This window comes from Sinohyriopsis cumingii, unplaced genomic scaffold (assembly GCF_028554795.1).
Source record: "Sinohyriopsis cumingii isolate HCF-2022 unplaced genomic scaffold, ASM2855479v2 utg000229l, whole genome shotgun sequence".
In the NCBI taxonomy this organism is placed as follows: Eukaryota; Metazoa; Mollusca; class Bivalvia; order Unionida; family Unionidae; genus Sinohyriopsis; species Sinohyriopsis cumingii.
The window spans coordinates 8,628,270-8,649,522 of record NW_028315879.1 but is presented as its reverse complement, the minus strand read 5'-3'; the positions used below and the strand labels follow the sequence as shown (position 1 = coordinate 8,649,522).

The window sequence follows — 21,253 nt, the reverse complement described above, 5'->3', positions numbered from 1 at the left end:
ATATATATATATATATATATATGAATTATGTGGTAGCTAATATGGCAGGTAGGTGGGTAAATATATAATTAGTATATAGGGTGCAAATTACTATTCTCTAAAAGCAGACACTAGCAAGACGATTAACTAACAACAAAATAAACTTACCATCTGTGTTACGCCCCACATAAATGAATATAATAAGTGCTCGGTGTATATATTTGTACTTTGTCCTGATAATTCATATCATAATATTTATATCTATTAAGCACTTATATATTGGCCTTGTATACAAAACTTGCTATACAACGATAGTTGTAGTTGTAATAAAGATACAATATGTGTATGTAAAAAGGTAGAAGCTGTGTACAAAAGTATGAGACAGCGATATTTGTAACAAAGATATCAGCTGTGTATACAAAATATTTGATGGAGCGAAATTTTTGAATAAAGATATCCCGTTATATCTACACAGAACTTGTTTAACAGCTAATAGCACTTGTATCGAGTGGATCAAAGAGATATTTCATCGATCTGGTGACAAACTCAAATATTCTCATTCAGACATATAAGCGATCAGACAAAAACTGTGAGTGAAAGGAATGAAAGAATAAATACATATATATACTTACTGATAGGTTCTGGAACGTACACATCGCACTTTTCCCCAGTATAACGACCGTGACAGTCACAATACTGGGTGTAGTTACCCTCGGCATTTGCATCATTCAAACACTCTCCGTGATCACCACAATGTTGGCAACATTTGTACTCGCACAGCAATCCTCGAGCTCCAATATCGCATACACAGTCATATATCAAAGCATTTTTTATTGGAGTTGTCTTGCACATTCCATATTTGCATATCATATTATCAGCACATCGCCTTTCTGAAAGAGTCCTTAGCAACGGATGTTCCGTGCAGACGTTATAACGAGGGTCGGGCGTCGTGGATACCATGTCCAGACTGTAATCGTCGGTGGTATGGGTATTGTTTATATTAGTCTCGCAAAAAATTCCAGTCCACCCTTGGTAGCAATTGCACTGATATTTTCCCTTCAACAGAAGAGATCTGTCACAAATCCCATGTTGGCATATGAAGTTCTGGACACAAGGAGATCCAGAGTCAATAGTGTTGTTCGAGCCGCCTGTCGCGGATATTTCAATTTCACAGCGTTTTCCTTCATAATTCGGTTTACAAATACAGTAATTAATGCATGTATTTTTGTCTTGCATGCATTGTCCATCATTTAAACAATATTTGTTCACAAAGGATTTGCATATATTAAAGGTACAGTTCACGGAACCGTTATTGTTGTTGTTATTATTCATGAACGAGCCGTAAATTGCTTGGATATTAACCATAAAAAGAAACAAATAAGACTTTAAAGAAACTTTGTAAAGCATTTTCTGACTTTAGAACAAGATGACCTGTTTAAAAAAAGATATGACTCCACTTCTCTTTGTCTTTTTGTTGTAGTACATAAAGTGTTTCACTATACATTGTTCTTCATACGCTGTATACAGCCATTAACTTCATGCAACACTGATGTCTGTTCATTTCTCCTCTGAAACAATTTACCGTTTAATGCTAAAGAATATGAACTGTCTTGAATGGAGTTGTGGAAAAGAGGCTTTTGATAAGTAGCTTATATCGTTGAGTGTCATACCTCTTATTGATCTTATGAATCTGAAATATATAAAATATAATATATTACACTGTGTGATGGATTTATATGGTTTGTTACATTTATGGAAGGTATTATCATATGTGATTGATTTGTGTGGTTTGAAAAATGTATTTCTCACCCATGCGACAGAGAAATCTAGCTGTTTCGCTAACATTACTGTTCTTATCTCAGTCTAGTCATCCCAGACCAGTCGTCTCAGTCAAGGTGTCCACGCGCTACGGACTACTTTATCAATCAACGCAACCATTGTTGTCATATGCTTGGCCTGATGGAGTTATTTTCCCATCAAACAAACGCTAACACAGTTTGGGATATTTAACAAATTAATTCGTTGGAGGAGAGAAAAAGTAACTTACAAAAAGAAGATTTAGAAGAAGAAAAAAACGATAAAGATAAGACTAAAATAAAATGGACTACAAGCTAGGAAACATCTTGACTCTTAAAGGTTGGAGAGCAAAAATCGTAAATGTTTACCACTCACTGAGTACCTATTCCATGTATACAGTACGCTTTTTGGACGATGGAAGTTTCACAAATTATGGTAAACATGAACTAGTAATTTCAGAAAATTCCCCAAAGCATGAGTCAGATGATCTTTCTTTTCTGTTTGATGACTGGGAAACAAATGAAATAAATGTGTCTCTGAAAGTTAAACCGAACCAACTTTAGTCAGAGAAAATAACAAAATCAGGAGTGGAAATAAAAAGCACTGGAACGGACAGAGAGAGAGAGTATATTTACAGAAGTGGACGAACAATTTGTCACAATTTTGTTTTAGAGAATGAACATGTGAATACCAAACGCAAGACGTTGGAACACATACAACACATAAAACTACTAGAAGAATATCTTGAGAAAAACAATGAGACACGCCCTTTACATGAAGTGTCGGCACATGCCCTGAACAGCGTTGTCTCAAGATATTTCCTTTCAGTTTGTCAGAATGATGGAAGTGAATACGAGCCGACAACACTGAGGTACAAAAGGGTCTACATATTGATTTATAAAACATAATAGAATTTAAAAAATATATGAGCAAATAAAATGATGCATAGCGCAACTGATATACTTTCAATTTGTTAAAACATAAATTATTTTTTGAATGAATTCAAGAATGATTAATTAATTACCCAAATTGTTATGTAATGAACAATAATTTCATTCAAAGTATTTAAAAGGTAAATTACTTTATGAATTAAAGAACTTGACTGATAAAGAAATTTAGGCCCTCCCCAACATGGATGATTGTTGATAAAAAAACAGAGGGAGAGAGAGATTTATTACCCTAGTTATAAGGCTTTTCATAATCAATTATTATGTATTATAGGCATGAGACGAATCAGATACAATTGCAGCTTGGTTTATGGCCCTGAATTTTATCAAGCAAGAGAGGCCCTAAAAAGTAAATAGAAAGATCTGAAGAAGAGAGGAAAAGGAAACAAACCCAAAGCTGATGATGCCGTAACTTATGATGACATACAAAAATTGCATGAATATTCGCTTTTGGGCCATATCACTCCGTCAAGTTTACTGAACACTTAATGGTTTAATAATAATTTGCACTTTGGGATACGGGGAGGGTTTGAAGAAAACAGAAACATAAAGTGCGGAGACATATCATTAAAACAGGATTGCGAACTTAACCTAGAATATTTAGAGCTTAACGAGAGAGAGATATGAAGACGAGAAATGAAAAAAACCAAGGATGTACGCTAACCCCCTATCTACAAATGTTTTATGAGCAAACATCAAAGTGATTTTTGTAACCCTGACCTTCTATTTTACCTTGCCCCTGTAACCTACGTGCATGTACCAGGGCAAAATGAACAATGGTTTCTACGTGCACCAGTTTGTGACTGAAAGTGTAACTCGTTAATGAAAAAAAAAATGTTTATGAAAGTAAACTTGTCCGATTTGGCTTCTAAACGCATTTCAAACTCTAGTGTGAGAAAATATCTATGTCAGAAATTAATAGAAAATGTTTCAGACACACAGACCATACAGATCACTGGCCACAAAAACCCCAACTCTCTTAACAACTACAGAAATCTTAGTAACAGCCAGAAATGTGTTATGTCCAGCATCCGTTCTTCTAATTTTGTTAAACATATCCATCGTACCCTAGTTGAATCAAGCATGTGCATGCAATCTTTGATGACAAATGATGCACTTACCAGCCAGAGGGAATCATTTAAACGTCCACACGTTATTCCACAGGCAAATTTCCCTGTAGCAGATCTTCCACTACTAACAGCAACTCTTGCCATATTTCCAAGACAGAAAATATAAATTTTCCAAAACATCGTGAATTTGAAACTTCATCACATGGTTATCAGCTAGGGTCTGTATTAGGAGGGTCTTTCATAAAGGGTGGTAATTTTACAATCAACATTAATTACAACACAAATATGTCACAAACAGTTGCACCACCTTCAAAGAGAAGGAGTTATATACGATAGTGACACGCATCTATAATTAAATATTAATAACCCAAACATGGACACTCATGCTACATGCAACTTTTCGTTATAATAATAGCATATAAACTACAATAGAATTGTGGGCCCAGTATTGTTTCATTCTTTACTATATAAATTTCTAAATTGGAACCGATGAAAACTAAACATTTTCTTGCAATAAATATTAACCATTTATTGTTAATTTCATATAATATCCATATGTTAAATCTGGTAATACCTCATTACTATGCAACGTTTTATGTTGTTATTTTTTGGCTTACGCCACAGTCCTCATTAACATATTGTATTAATGCAACGCATGTAAACGTGTGCGCGTGAACTATATTGCACAAGTGAGAAGATTTTTCTTTTCTTAGGTTAAAAGAAATTATTTGGTGAGAAAAAGAATCTACGTTGTGGTTTGTACCGAGACAAGGAAATCCCAGTCGCGGGGTTACAATATATGTCTCACTCCTCAGCAAGCCTCGAGAGGGGACAAATACTGTAACCCCTTGAAGGGGCCCCGATTGGACAAGTGGTCTAAAGCGCTCTCCGTCAGAATCACTGCCATCTCACCTATATCTGCTTGGGTTCGAGTCTCGGGCTCGTTCAATGTGGATACGTGAGAAAGCTTGCCGGTAGCTTCTTCTGGGACGGTGGTTCTTTCCGGGGTTTTCCCGGGTTCTTCCTCCACCATTAATACTGTCCACCATGTATAGCCTATCTTGTCTTGAAAAATGGCGTTAAACCCTATAACAACAACAACAACAACAACAATAACCCCATGATTGGGATTTCTTTGTCTCGGTGCAAACCCCAACATAGATTCTATTAATAACAATTTGGTTCTGATCGGCGCACCGAGCAAAGCGGGACAAATGTAATTAATTCATTTATAAAACAAATAAATTTGAATATCAAGCTCACTGAAGATAGAAACAAGGTTATGACTGAGATCAAGTTGCAGTTCTGTAAGGGATTATTCACCCGCTGCTTCCATGGGTCTCAACAATGTTTCTTTGCTGAATTGTTCATTCAGCATTTAAAAAAAGCTAATCTTACAAGTTCCATAATTTATATCATGGACTGCAAAACATGAACACGTTTAAATGATTTTCCTAACTATAATTTTAGATGAGGACTAATGTAGGTTTAATTACCACGTAACGAAAACAATTACCTTTAATGAATAAAAGCGCAAATAAAGAATATGGTACGGTAAGGTGATTGGACATTGCCCCTCTGGTCTCAGTTATGTCAATTTGACGTCATTTTTCAGTAAGACATGTGTTCGGCAGCACCTCGTCCAATTTAGCTTTTTAACACAACTCCAAAAACAAAAATCCAAAATGTACATATCACTGCATAATATTCGATTAAATATATACATACCTTTAATTGTTATAATGCATGCTGCATATTTCCAAACATCATTTATTATCCATAATCTGCCAAAGCAGAAGCGAATTTGTCACTGCTATTTATAATTAAGTATTTTTTATATGCATATACAAGCTCTTGTAGCATAGTTGTAAAACAATAAAATATGTCAGAAGTTGGATGAAAATTTAGATGAGATGTAAGTACAGCCAAGAAAATTGATACCACTCAAAATTAAAACAAACTGAAAGTTTCTAACCTGAAGATCATCAAGCTGATCAGAATGAGTGTATTTTATTGTTGTTTGTGTTGTCATATTATTATTATTATTATTAGTAGTAGTAGTAGTAGTAGTGGTAGTAGTAGTAGTAGTATCAGCTGTATTAGTATCAGCAGTATTAGTATTAGTATTTGGAATTAGTTCATGTTCTTGCTTTTGTTGCTGCATGGTGGTGTTATTTGTTGTTTCTGCTCTTGTCGCCGTTAGATATCATACTGCTAATACCAAGACGCTAATTACCTCCCTTTTTATCACCTCTCCTGTACTAAGAACATTTAACGATATTTAATGATTAAGGCATATTCATTATGGCATAACGGTTCAAGTTGCCAGAATTGTTATCATTAGTTGGATCAAAGACAAAGGATGAATGAAAAATCTTACCTAATTCCTAAGTATTCTGTATTATTTGTATTTTCATTGTAAAGACATTTATAGATGTTATTCGTTATAGTTGATAGATTTCAGTTGTTTTTGAGTCAAACTTTAAAAAATTATAAAGAGCAATTATAATTTCGCCATCTTTCATATCATATATGTATTTTCCTGCGGGGTGGGTGATATTTACAATAAATAAATAAATATGAAAATCTATTTCCTAAAGAGATTTACAGAACCGAGCTGGCAAAAAGTATTGGTATAGGAAACGCGACAATAGCTATCTCCCGACCATACCATATGGATCTTCAATATTCAATATAGATGCAGTTAAAATAGCAACTTTACCGAGGTATTGAGGAAAGAAGTTCATCCCTTTCCAGCGTGTCCGCAACAAACATATCTCTGAAGGGATTGTAGCTATTCGCAATCCTTTTGAAAAGTGTTAATTTGCTTCCTTTTTTAGCTTCTATTTTCATTCAGATTGATTACATAAGTACAAGAGTCGCTGCATGATATAAATGTGGAAGTTAATTTAATTCCAGAAAGTAGAGCAACACAAACATTGCATGACTAGCGTCCCGAACAGTGAATGTGCGGCCATTCGATCACCGGCGAGTTCATTGAAACGAGTTGGGGAATAATCTAAGCAAGGTGAGGAAACAACAAGAAATGTAAGCATTTAACGTTTCCTTTAATCAAAGGTATATGTATGCTTTCATTAAGATTTTCACCTGACCTTAACACAGTTTTAATTCCACCTCTCATTCTCAGCTGGTTGGATTGGCTCTCAGTTTTACTCTCATGTTGACTGGTCAAACAACAGAGAAAAGAGGCTTACTAAAACAATGCTTTATCATCCATCTCCCTGTCTCGCTGTTGGTCGATTGGTCTGTCAATTGTACCATCATAGATCTTTAGAGAGAGAAAGAGAGAGAGAGAGACAGAGAGAGAGAGAGACAGAGATCAATATCAACTGAGGTAAAATCGATATACAAACAGAGACCGATAGAGAACTAGAGGAAATAGAGGATGGGGGAAACCTCCATACATTTTAATATTTAAAAATGATTGGCTTTAGAACATCACTACTGTTTACAAACACAAAATGCAACACGGAAACCATACCGTATATTACGGCATCTGTATGTCAACGACATTTCCATTCAGCCGGCCTCGTTTCGACTGGATATTGCAACATCATCTGCATCATTAATATCGTGTAACACTGTAGAAAATTCCTATGGTAAGTGTACATTATGAGAGAGAGAGAGAGAGAGAGAGAGAGGGAGGGAGAGAGAGAAGAGGGAGGTGTGATTTTGATAACCATTTGTAACATGTTTAGTTAGTTTCAAAACAGGGACATCTTTTACTTTTATCGTTATTTTCCTTATTTTAATGATCAATAAGTGGAAATTCATCGCTAAGCTGAATATTGTAAAACGTAATAGTCTACTGTTGACAACATACTTAATGTGTATTTATACGTCATAGGCGTTTCACATTTTGATATACCAACAGTATTGGTATACCAAACTTCTTTATACCAACACTTTCGAGCCATGTTATTTTTAAGGTATACATGGCAATGACGTGAAAGTGCTTGAAGGAATAAAGAATGACATATAACAGCTTTCTAGATGAATTAACAAAATTGATATTCATATTTCACTGTGCATTTGTGTTAGCACACTCGTACCAGCACAGCAATAACACAAAACAAAGAAATTCAGCGGATAAATCTATTTGTGGTAAAACGTTAGCCATACGAATTTCAAAATATGATTTTTATCTCGACCTCCTCCTTTTCGTGTACATGGCGATAGGTAGTTTCCAATATGTATAGACCCTATTCAACCTATACATTCGTTGAGAAGAGAAAAGAGTTGGACTTTATATAAATAATCACAGTTTGCCACAATTTATACGTAATTTCTCTCATCAGAACATCTATATATCACAGTGAAAATATTTTCATCGAAAATAGTGAAGCTCGCATCTTTTCCTTCTATCAGTAAGTCGCGGTAGTAACGTAATATACGCGGGTAGATTCTTGCCCATGATCTTGGCTCCTTCGCAAGATATAGCCAGTAAAACGAGATGGGTAGAAGTTATTATATTTTTAGATTATTCCATGTTACTTGCTTACGCTCATTGCACAACATTTGTTATTTACTATAGTTATTTTATTTTATTTTTCTTTACTTGAGAGGGGGTAGGGGTGTAAAACTAACGCTGATCTTTGCCGAAAATCTTAAGGCTTTGAATTTGAACATATTTTGTTGTCAAATATTTGACAATTTGGGATTGGATACAAGTGATTCCAAACCAGGTATATTCATTCCCTATTAGTACAAAACACTCTTATAATAACAAAATGGACAAACTAAAATTACACTGTAACACGAAGAACAACCAGAAAAGATAATAAGCAAATTAAGAAAAGCAAGCAATAAAGATCGAGCGAAAGGAAAGAGAGACAGATAAAATAAGAAATAAACTGTTATTTGTTTCAATACAGTTTACATCATTGTAAATGTAGTACCGTTTTATTAAAGCAGAAAAAAGCAACAATGTTTAAATACACAAGATTCAATTGATCACTTGACTCGATTCACAGTAAACCAGAAATTAGATTATAGATATATAAGCAATAACAAGGAAATAAAATTAAAAAATATATATAATTCTTTAAGTACACTACACAATTCCAGCCATTCAGCTGCATTGTAGTACGAAAATCATGAATGGTTTGCTCCATTTCTTTGATTGGAGAGGTGCTAAGCAATGGAGAATGTTACTTGCATTCATTGGCAAGCAGCATTGAAGCCTAAACAGAAAATGCAATTGTTATTGAGCTCATTTTTCTGGGCACAATGAGGGATTGAGTTAACAGTAACCATATAAAAGTTCACTAAACTGTACATGCATGCCTTAATTTGGTGTGAATATTTGATGTTTCCCGATTCCAAAAGTAAATGCAACGTAATCAACCGTTTGGAAGAATGAAAATAAACAATTTTTTAGTTTTGAATATTGGAACGGATTTATATTTCTTTGGGAAGATTGTTCCATAATCTAATTTGATGTTAATCTGTGTTTGACAACTATTCTTATTATAACAAGATTTATTTATTACGTGTTTTATATATATATATATATATATATATATATATATATATATATATATATATATATATATATATCGTTTTATCCCTTACAATTACTTTCTGTTACTGTGCTATTTAATGTCGCATGTTAAGTGCAGTCAATAATGGAAACACTGTCTACTCTAAAAGCAGCCATCAATATCTTGAAACCTTAACCAGTAAGAAAAGTTATTCGCGCATATGCTGCATATCAGTTATTAATTGCACTACAAGTGTCTGTAATTTTGGGCATCGCACTATACCTTTGCAGTACTGGGATCAATACCCTGTTCAGAGGTAAAGACTCTGTTTCCTTTGGTATTTCCATTCTAAGATACTTCGAAAGACATCCGTCAGATAGCATCTGAGCTATCAAGTTTGTTCTTAAGAATATTCCCAAATTAAATATAATCTAAATCAGATACTAGCACACATTTGAAAACAAAGTTGTATCCCTATCACTAGCACACATTTGAAAACAAAGTTGTATCCCTATCACTAGCACACATTTGAAAACAAAGTTGTATCCCTATCACTAGCACACATTTGAAAACAAAGTTGTATCCCTATCACTAGCACACATTTGAAAACAAAGTTGTATCCCTATCACTAGCACACATTTGAAAACAAAGTTGTATCCCTATCATAAGCACAAAGAACGAATCATATATTGTTCTCATCTGTTCTATAAAAATGCAGCAATATTGTTAAGTTTAGTTCCGATAAACACTACGGCAATATTGTTCTCTTCCTTCCCGATAAACACTGCATTAATATTGTTCTATTCCTTTCTGATAAACACTACATTAATATTATTCTATTCCTTTCTGATAAACACTACATTAATATTGTTCTATTCCTTTATGATAAACACTACAGTAATATTGTTTTATTCATTCCTGATAAACACTACAGTAATATTGTTCTATTCCTTTCTGATAAACACTGCATTAATATTGTTCTATCCCTTTCTGATAAACACTACAGTACTATTGTTCTATTCCTTTCTGATAAACACTGCAGTAATAGTATTATCTTCCTTTCTGATAAACACTACAGTAATATTGTTATATTCCTTTCTGATAAACACTACATTAATATTGTTATATCACTTTCTGATAAACACTAATAGTGTTATCTTACTTTCTGATAAACACTACAGTAGAACCAAAAAAAGGGTTAGCTAAAGCAATCTTTTCTTTGCAAGGAAAATGAGTATGCGTGTACTGTATTGCGTGCTCATGTACTAATGCGTGCGTGCTTATGAAGAAGAAACAGAGTGACATAAGCGTTTTAATTGTAAATCAAGACGAGTAAAAGAGTCCACCTGAAGTTTCAGGCAACAAGTCCTAGTGACGAAACAATTTCTATAGAAGAAAGGCTATCTTACATACCTACACGGTAAGATGGTCCTCTGCATCTATTCGATGCTACTGCAGAATACTCATCCTAGATGTCCAGATATATTCTTTAAATCCAGAAAGCGAATCGGTTATACCTTAATGCCACCGTAAGTCAAATAATGCATAGAAAATGTGAACGAATTTTTGCTAAGTTTTAGAGCTCAATGAGCGAAGTACGAGACATTGTTTTCTGTAACAAGTCTAACATGACAGTCGTATGTAAGTGTTTTATATTGTGGTGTTTCAGTGCATAGATTTCCCCTCAGGGCGTGACGCATTGGTTCTCATCTACCTGCTATGATATGTTTATAACAATGCTTGCTGTCAGTGTATCGAAGTTAATAGTATGTTTGAGCTCGGGGGCCATTGGATTATTACAGTAATAAATTACATGATATACAGCGGTAGGTAATTACAACCACAACTGTACATTCCTTTCCTGTTATAGTCGCTAACCTTTATCGACTAATTGTATAAAAAGAACACACATATCTGCGCAAAATAAAAGTCAAACATCCAAATATACAAATAAATAAAGTTATATTAAATTGATTCTCTGCGGACCACTTACGAAAACGACATGTGTGTAATTTGTGATATTTAGGCAATGGCACTATAAACGTAAAAAATGTCCAGGTATATTTGAAAGAACATCAACTTTGGACTGCACAGAAAAACTTAAAACCCGATTTGGTCGTATAGATAGTGCTTTAGAATATACCAAAGGCATGTGTTACATCAGTAATGGCCTTGATAAACTTATATCTGAGAGTTTTTCATTGAAAATTGTCTTCTGCATTGTTTCTTTCTATTGGGTGAATGACAGCAATGGATTTTGCACTGAATATTTTTAGCAGGTACCAAAATATTTAGAAAGAATCGAAACATTTTGAATTACATGAAAAGACTATTATCCCTAACGAAACTAAGATTATTCTCTAAAACATAAAGAAATCATCGTGTCTTTCATAATAAAAAAGTATTCCTTGATGTACATTTCAAAACATATTAATCTAGTGTCCGTTCTTATTATCACCATGAGAAAGACCCGTTTAAGAGTTTGTATAAGCAAAACCATGCCAACTCGCAGTCTGAGTAACAATTTTGAAAAAATGAGTTCAATATTCCGTCAGAAATTTAATCCAGTCGGGTCCACCTGAAATTTAGTCAAGTCTCGTCCAGGTGAAATTTAGTCAAGTCGGGTCAAGATAAAATGTAGTTGAGTTGGCCCGAGGTAAAATACAGTGAAACCGGACCAAGAAGGGAGTTAGTGAAACCCATTCTAGGAGAGATCCCTGAAGACGGGTCAAAGAGAGCTTTAGTGAAGCTGGATTCATGATATATTTAGTGATGTTTGGACAGGGAGAGATTGAGAAAAAGCTGGGCAAAGGAGAGATTTAGCGAAGCTGGGTCAAGAAGAGATTGAGTAAAGCTGGGTCAAGGAGAAATTTAGCAAAGCCGGGTCAATAAAATCCAGGACAGATTTAGTGAAGATGGATCAAGGCGATATATCAAATACATAGTAAAGTAAAATATGTTTTTGTGTATATTCCTCGCTTACCTGTTGATAAGCACCTAATAGCCACAAATTCCGAATCAATATAGACGATCTATTTCTGTGCCATTTTCTTTTTGGCCTAATTCTGTTGAATAATTTTTTAAAAGCAGTTAAACAATTTTCCAATTTTAGAAGCGGAATTTATATTTAATGACAGATCGGCATCATATGTACAGACCTAAAAGGCCTCGACTCAGCTTTTTTTCTTCAAAATTTGGTAAGCTATTTTGAGCAGTTTTTTTTTTTAGAAGTCGTTTAAGATGTGTTCTATTTATAGTAGTTATGGCCATATTTGACAGTAGATCGGCAACATTTAAAGGAACTTGAAAGACATTCATGGCGGTATGCTTTCCGTCAGATTCGTTTGTTATTAATTAAATTTTAAAAAATCAAAAATCTTCCATCACAAGTCCAAACGATTACAACGTTCCTAATGAATTCCAATAATGTTGAATATGTTTCTCTGATGTACCAATAGTCGTGAATGAGCTGATACACCAATAGTCTTGATCTTGATGTACCTCATGATATAATCCAGAATGTCTCTGAATCAACATTAACATTAAATCAGAGCCTCAGCACTTTGTAATTCCAATGAATAATTTAAATAAATGATTCCCCTCTTGTTCTATTTGAACACAACAGTAAATGATTACACAGACAACAGGAATGAATAATACTTGTCATCTCTTCCTTATATACTAATGTTACTCGATCTAAGACAAAATAAGTTCACATTGATGTGAGTCGGATACTCGTTTCCAGTACATTCTCATTTTGTAAATAAGTTATGCCTTGAACTCAAATTTAAGTAACATATTTACATATAAACGACAAAAGTAATGTAGGCCATAACTAATCTACCCTCAATCAAATAAAGGCCAAGCACACAATATCACAGTTTATTACAGAAATAAAAACAAATCACAGATGGAATTAACAAACTATCTGGTTCCGAATGAAATAATGGGAACTGCATATTTATATAGAGGAAAAGGAAAAGCAAACGCAGAGAGAGAGAGAGATAGAGGGAGGGTGGAGGAATGCAGTGAAGAGGAGAGAGCGAGGAAGAGAGAGAGCGAGAGAGAGAGAGAGAGAGAAACAAAGAGAATTGCGAAATAGATTTGAAGAATTACACAAAAACTAAGGTTTTGATGTTACTACAAATATAAGGTTAGTACCCCCGTTTAAAGACAGAAGTAGATAAATACTTGGCTCACTTTGAGAAAATTGTTGAAAACTTTAAATGGCCAAGACAGCATTGGACTTTTTATTATTAATCCACCGCTCCGGTGGCTTAGTGGTTAAAGCGTCCGCCTAGGATGCGGGAGGTCGCGGGTTCGAACCCCGGCCGAGTCATACCAAATACAAAAATGGTACTAACAGCTGCCTCGCTTGGCACTCAGCATTAACAGGTTAGTGTTAGGACTGGTCGACCTGGTGTCAGGATAATGTGACTGGGTGGGATATCATGCTACATGTCTGCGGCACGATGCCCCAGTGCTAGACATCACGATAAACTGTCACACTGCAGACATCGTAGCGATAAAAATCTAAACCACACATACATTATTATTATTCTTATTCTTATTATTATTATTATTATTGGCAAAGCTCGTGAAGTCTACAATTCACAGTCGATAAAACAAAGTACAGAGTATAACGTGTGGTATAAATATGCATCTTGGCGCGTTATAAGTTCGTACCTTAGGCTTTTTGACAAGGGTTTGGAAATTGTAGAAAAGAAACTTGTTAGACCCATGTCGAATTTTCAGGGGAAAAGAACAATTATTTGATAGTTGATTTCCGGCCAAGAAGGTTGATCAAGATTACGATCACCTTAGACAGCTCATATTGGTTGAAGAATTCAAGAACTGCATTCGTAGTTATGTCAAGCCCTATCTTTATTAGGAAAAGGTGAAACATTTGGAAAATGTTGCTTGCACAGTTGATGATGATTCCTTGACTTACAAACGATACGAGTACTTCCAAATCTCAGTCTGGCATAATGGTTAGAAATCATACATCTGAAGAAACTAATCAGAAATACGTTTCTTTTCCAACGTGCACTTACTATAAGAGGAAAATGCACACCACTTCTACTTTCTACAGGTTGAAAAAAAGCAATACAATAAGAACAGAGTTATTCGAAATGATCTTATTTCAATGAGATCAAGGTCACGGTCCTGTACTGAATGCAATGGGTCAAATAAACCCCAGTCTGATTCTATTTTGGAGAAGTATGAAACATTCATATCATAAGGTCCTGTATCACTTATTGGTGATTCTGCAAAGCTGTTATAAGTATGATGTCATGCTCAATACCTGTATCAGATTATAGCAGATTCTAATTGTTAGTAGTGACAGTTGGCCAGGTCATTAATCCCAGCATTCTTGATATTTGTCACCAGAGACTGTCAACAGGTCTGGTTATGTTGTTCACATGGTTAATTGAGCAAGGACTAGCCATTCTTTTGGATAAGGCACAAATGTTAAAGTAATTAAGATCCAGAATCTCTAACCCTTACTAAAACAAGAGTGGTAGAGCAGGCGGTTATGGACTTGGTACTGTAAGCAGCACTGGTTTTCTAGTTTTTGTGAAGATTTTAGCTTTATTTTACATAAAGTTGTAGGACCCTTACTTGGTGTTTGTGTCCTTCGAATGTAACATTTTGGTGGCAGCGGTACTGATTCCAATAACTCTGTGTGAATTAGTTGGAATTGTTCAATACATTGGAATTGTGTTTGACGATTCTGAAAGCTGTGAATTCGGCGAATCTGAGTGTGATATTAGCAGTGACAGATTGTACTCTATGTATAATGTACAGTTCTTGATTGTTAAGTGCAAAATGTGTATCACTGAAACGAATCTGCACGAATATGCACATAAATTCATAGAAAAGAAATGCTAGTAAAGTGGCTGTGAATACAGTGAAAGAATTTCATAGAGAAGAAAAGCCAGTCTGTGAATACAGCAATAGAACTTAAAGTACGTACATATAGTTTGTCAGTATGTCGGTTGCTGATGACATCGAAGTTGAGGGATCAACGGTTGTTTCAGGACGACCATGAATAAAAGTGACAGCACAGAATTAAATGGAATTTACAGACACAGATTCCGGAATATGAAGAAGAACTTAACCTTGAGCACATGCAACCACGTAAGGAAACAAAGATAAAACCTAGTGAAAAGAAACATGAAAGAGAATTAGAGGTAAGACATGAGTTTGGTAAATGGAACGAGAAATTAAGATTAGAAATGAAGCGTCTGAAAAATGAGTTAGAACAAGTAAAACATCACGAAAACGCGACGGAAAAATAAAACATCTTCAATGCCATTTAAAGTAAATATACAGGCATATGACCATGAACGAGATCTTGTGACTTTCCCAGCAAAGTCTGAATCAATTGCAAAGCATACTAAGTGGTCTGACGAGTTGAACGTATTACAGCTAAGAACTGAGAACTCTTTTGACAGGTGAGGCTAGATATGTTGCAATTCATGCTTGTGACGATTACCTGGAAATCAGGAAAGGACTGATTGATCACTTTGGAAAGAGACCGCGTGAACATTTCACTGCGTTTGTGAGCATGAAGAAGGAAAGCACCGAAACGCATCGTGGTCTGATGGCCATGATTGATCAGCACATAAAGCGTTTCTTGGCTGATCGTGATCGAATTATTTGTCTTCGCGGGGAATTTTTCTTGAAAGCCTTGACACAAGATCTAGCACAGTGGATTAGGAGGAACAAGGGCTCTAGTCCAGTTGTAGAGGATGTAGAAGATCATATTTCCACCAATGTACAACAGCAAGTGCAGAATAATACGTTTCGTCAAAATATAAATGTAAATAGTAACAAGAAGAATGTTCAGAACTTACAGCAGCTAACGAAACTAACATCGATGATTGACCAGTCCAAACATAAGGATAGGCAGTGTTATTGATGCAAGAAATGGGGACATACTGCAAGGTATTGTCCAACAGACAGGAAACATAGTGGCAACCCAGCAACTTCTTTTGTTAAGAAAACAATTGGTGAAAGGCTGATTTAGCAAATAGGGTGTGTAAATGAGCGCGAGATCATATTTGTGAAGGACACTGGCTCTGATATGACCTTGATAAGAAAAGATCCCGTTGATGAGAGTTGCAAGCTGGAAGGGCACAAAGTTACGTTATACACACCAGTTGGTCAGCCATTTACCGCACAGTTGACTGTGGTAAATATCGATATTCCGTATTATAAGGGACCAGCGCAGGTGAGGCTTGTTTCAAACTTAGCCTCTGAAGCCCTGTTGGGATGGATATACATAGCAAGAAAGGGTCTTTTGTTGTTACTAGGTCGATGGTATAAGAACTCGACGATGAGAGGACTGTGAATAATACTGACCAAGGTGAGGATGAGGATAATAATGAAGTTGTCAACAACAGCATCGAAACAGAAGTTACTGATCAGCGTGATGACACTGAAGTTAACAAACTTTCAGCAATGAATGCGGACATGCTGTCGAAACTACAGATTGCGAATATTTCACTGCAAACTATTAGAGAGAAGTCCTTTGCTACTCGTGAAGAGTCTGAGGAGTAGCCAATAACATTCTTCTGGGACATGATATTCTGCGGCGAAAATGGCAATCTGTTGATGGTTCTAGTGGAGGGGAGCAAATTGTTGTACCAGCAAGATTACGAAAACTGGTAATGGAACTGGCACACGACCGATCCCTTGCAGGTCACTTAGGTTTGGAGAAAACAAAAGAGAGGATTCTTAAATCGTTCTTTTGGCCTGGAATGTTTCTCGCTGCTAAAAGTTATTGTACATCGTGTCATGAATGTCAGATGACAGTAAAACGGACTGCAGGTGAGAAAGCACCAATGGTTTGCTCACCGGTGATAACAGAACCATTCTCAAAAATTGCAATGGATATTGTAGAACCGTTATCTAGTACGAAGTCTGGACACAAATACATTCTGGTTGATGATGCAACAAAACACTAATCAACAAGTGTGATGTCATACCAGGAATTGCTGACCATGAAGCAGTTTACATAGAGTCCAGCCTACGACAATGAAAGTGAAGAAAGCAGCTCGTAAAGTCTTCCAATACAGGAATGCAGACTATGGCCAGTTACGTGAAGAATTTAAGTCATTACAAGAATCATTCATACGTGAAACAGATAACCTTTCTGCAAATGACACATGGAAAATATTTGAGGAGAACATCCAACGGTTAATGGATAAATTTATACCATCTAAGACCTTATCTGGAAACAAAACAAACAAACCTTGGATAGACAAATCCATTACAGCCCAACACAGAAGACGGAACAAATTGTTTGCAAAACAGAAAACAACAGGAAAAACAAGAGATCGGAAACTATACAAAGAAGCAAAAGCAAGATCACAACGCTTAGAACGGCAGGCTTACTGGAGATATATTGAAAACTTGATAGAAGTAGGTAACCCACATCAAGAACAACAACCAAACAAGCAGAAGAGATTTTGGAACTACATTAAGTCCTTACGTAGAGACAGCTGTGGTGTGGCACCACTCAAGGAACACGGGAAACTACATTCAGAGGCATCCGACAAGGCTAACATACTGAATCGTCAATACCAGTCAGTCTTCACACAAGAGGATAAGAGTGATCTACCAAGCCTACATGGAGATCGTTACCCACTAATGCCTGACATCCAAGTTGCTGTAGAAGGTGTATACAACTTGTTGCGGAAAATTAACCCACAGAAAGCTACAGGACCAGACATGATTCCAGCAAGGATCCTGAAAGATCTAGCAGAAGAGTGTGCGCCATACTCGAGTTATATTTACCAGAAATGCCTCCCAACAGGTTATGTCCCTGATGTCTGGAAAACAGCAAACGTAACAGCTATCTTCAAAAATGGAGAAAGATTCAAGGCCAGCAATTTTAGACCGGTCTCCCTTACATGTATCTGCTGCAAAATGCTTGAACATATCATAGTCAGCAACATGATGCAACATCTAGATCGCTACAACATTCTAACAGACTGCCAGCATGGTTTCCGTGCCAGACGAAGCTGTGAAACACAGCCCATAACCCTAGTGGATGAGATCGCCAAATCCTTAGACAGAGGGAAGCAGTATGACCAAGCAATCCTTGACTTCAGTAAGGCTTTCAATCGTGTCCCCCATGAAAGACTCCTCAGTAAGTTGGACCACTATGGCATCAGAGGCAACACACAGAAATGGATCAGAGATTTCCTATCAGACAGATCGCAGAGAGTTATAGTACATGGAGCAACATCAGACCCAGCACCAGTTGTTAGTGGGGTACCTCAGGGGAGTGTTTTGGGTCCCATACTCTTCCTGGTGTTCATCAACGATCTACCTGCAAGCGTCAAATCCAACACAAGACTTTTTGCAGATGACTGTATAGTCTACCGGGAAATAAATGTCTCCAAGGACTGTGAGATCCTTCAAGAAGACCTGAACCAACTGGCCCTCTGGGAAAGAACTTGGGGTATGTCGTTCCATCCAGAAAAATGCAGCATCCTAAGAGTTTACAGGAAAAATCACCAATCTTGTCCGAATATATTCTTAAGGGGCAGAAGTTAGCCAATGAGCAGGCAACAAAATATCTCGGGGTGGAATTGTCTAGAGACCTCTCTTGGAAAAGGCACATATACAAGATAGTGAAAAAAGGGAACAGTAACCTTGGTTTCCTGCGCCGCAACCTCCAAATCAACAACGAAGAAGTAAAAAGTGCGGCATATTTCACTCTGGTTCGACCAGGTCTTGAGTATTGCTCGACTGTGTGGAACCCACATAGTAAAGATCTAACAAATAAGATAGAGATGGTTCAGAGGAGAGCGGCTAGGTTTACCACAAATAAATATCGTAACATTAGCAGTGTCAGTGCAGTGCTCAACCATCTCCAGTGGGAATCACTCGAATCCAGGCGAACCAAGGCCCAGCTAACCATGATGTACAAGATTGCGAACAACCTAGTGGACATACCAGCGGACAAATACCTGACCCTGGCATATAGCCAAACTAGGGCAAACCACATGAAAAAGTTCCAATTAAAGTCAGCATTGACAAATTGTTTCAAGTTCAGCTTCTTCCCACACAACAATAGGGACTTGGAACAAATTACCATCAATAATTGCAGAAGCTCCTGACTTGGTATCTCACAAGCAGGAGCTTTCCAAAATCACATTCTAATGAACTAGTCAGCTACAAGTAAGACCTAGTGATTCTCAGGGCTATGCCGGTTGAGGTTCCATATCTCATTGCCGCTACGGTAGGCGTATTGGTCCGAGTATGAAGGGACGAAAACCGACACTGACACACTTTTACTATTTCTGCCTTTCCTATCATTACTCTTCTGACTGTCCTATCACTTCCATCTTTACTTTATCTTTGACCACATACCACCCGCTGCTTAATTGTCAAGTGTGACTGCGTCAACGTATTTATAGATAGATAGATAAATAGGTATCACGAAGCTTTTCCTTTGAAGGATAAGGAGACAATGAGTGTAGCTAGAGCACTGATTGAGCTGTTTGGCCGCGTTTGTTTCCCAAGGGTCATATTAACAGACAAAGGAACCAACTTCTCTAGCACCTTACTGAAACAGTTGTATGAGCTAGTGGGTATCTGTGGAGTTACAACAATGCCTTAGCACCCACAAGAGAATGGAACGGTAGAACTTTTGATAGGGACGTTGAAGTAAATATTGCGGAAGTTCTGTACAGACAACAAGAATGAATGGGACGAGGTGTTACCATTTTTGTAGTTTGCATACCGCGAAGTCCCACATGAGGAAACTAGTCTCGCACCCTTTAAGATGTTGCATGGTTGGCCAGTTGTGGGGCCAATTCAGATTTTATAAGGCTTGTTTATGGGAGAAAATGATGTCAGCAAGAAGTCAGCTGTGGAACATATTTGAATCGCCAAAGGAAAATCAGGGCATTGTAAGATCATCACACGAAAACAAGAGAATTTAGTCCAGGGGATGAAGTCCTTATTCTCTTTCCATCAAGTTCGTCCAAGATGAAGGCACAATGGCAGGGACCTTATCGTGTGGTCCGAAAGGTAACCGATGTTAACTACCAGGTATATGTACTTGGCAGGCACGGTACAGTAACCTATCTTGTAAACTTACTACGTGGAAACAAGTGTGTTGTGCTGCTAACATTGCAGGCAGACGAGAACGATGGTGTGGATATTGATTTTTCTCCAAGAGCAGGTGAAGGCGATGCTGGTGTTAAGCTAGGTGGGTGTCAACTTGTCGAAAGAGCAACGAAAGGATATTATAAATCTTTGCAACGAATTTCAGGATGTTCTAACATCAAGGCCTGGTCGAACAAACATCTTAACTTACAGTATCATGACAACTTCGGAGACACTAATTAAACAACGGCCATATAGAATACCTTACGTGCAAAGGAAAGCAGTGAAAGCAACATTGCATGAAATTCTGCAGCAAGGCCTCATTTGGCCCTCAATCAGTCCATTGAGTTCGTCTTGCAGTTGACAAGAAATATGGAACTCTTCGGCTATGTGTAGATTACAGCAATCTTAATATCACCTTATTTGACGCATTTCCAATCCAACGAATGGACAATCTATTTGAGAAGATTGGTTATGGAAGTTACTTGAGTTAGATCTAACTAAGGGTTACTGGCTGAAGAATCGAGCAAAAGTCTGCATTTGTGACTCCATTTGGGCTCTATGAATTTAACGTTATGCCCATCGGTATGAAAACGGCACCCGCCAGTTTTGCCCGACTCATCAACTGAATGGTGTCTGGACTACATAATGTCACAACATATTTTGACACAATCATTGTGTCAAGCAAAACGTGGTCAGAACATATAGAAAATATGCGTGCCTTGCTGTAATGTATACGGGGAGATGGCCCTACAATAAAACCGTCAAAGTGCGAGTTTGGAGCAGCTGAGATTGAATGCCTCGGGAATATCATTGGAGGAGGAAA

The 21,253-nt window shown here is 36.7% G+C and overlaps 1 protein-coding gene, 1 non-coding gene and 1 pseudogene across 5 annotated transcripts in view; 2 read left to right on the top strand and 1 right to left on the bottom strand.

Annotated features, from left to right (window-relative positions):
* The window catches only part of LOC149774526 (uncharacterized), a 42,516-nt gene extending 24,577 nt beyond the window's left edge, over nt 1-17,939 (bottom strand). The window contains exons 1-2 of one of the 4 annotated variants that reach the window (XM_089945225.1): nt 10,711-17,939; nt 612-1,669 (exon numbers count right to left, since the gene is read on the bottom strand). In XM_089945225.1, the coding sequence (XP_089801351.1) occupies nt 612-1,386 (775 nt within the window). In that variant the 5' untranslated portion in view covers nt 1,387-1,669; nt 10,711-17,939. Of the gene's footprint in view, nt 1-611; nt 5,296-10,710 lie in introns of those variants that run through there. The other 3 variants (XM_089945226.1, XM_089945227.1, XM_089945224.1) reach the window with 3 other exon arrangements.
* Trnap-agg (transfer RNA proline (anticodon AGG)) lies at nt 13,564-13,636 on the top strand. Its single transcript has one exon. It is a non-coding gene; the product is annotated as a tRNA-Pro (tRNA).
* A 726-nt stretch (nt 17,940-18,665) lies between the features above and the next one.
* LOC149774525 (uncharacterized) lies at nt 18,666-19,476 on the top strand (annotated as a pseudogene).
* Nucleotides 19,477-21,253: the final 1,777 nt, after the last annotated feature.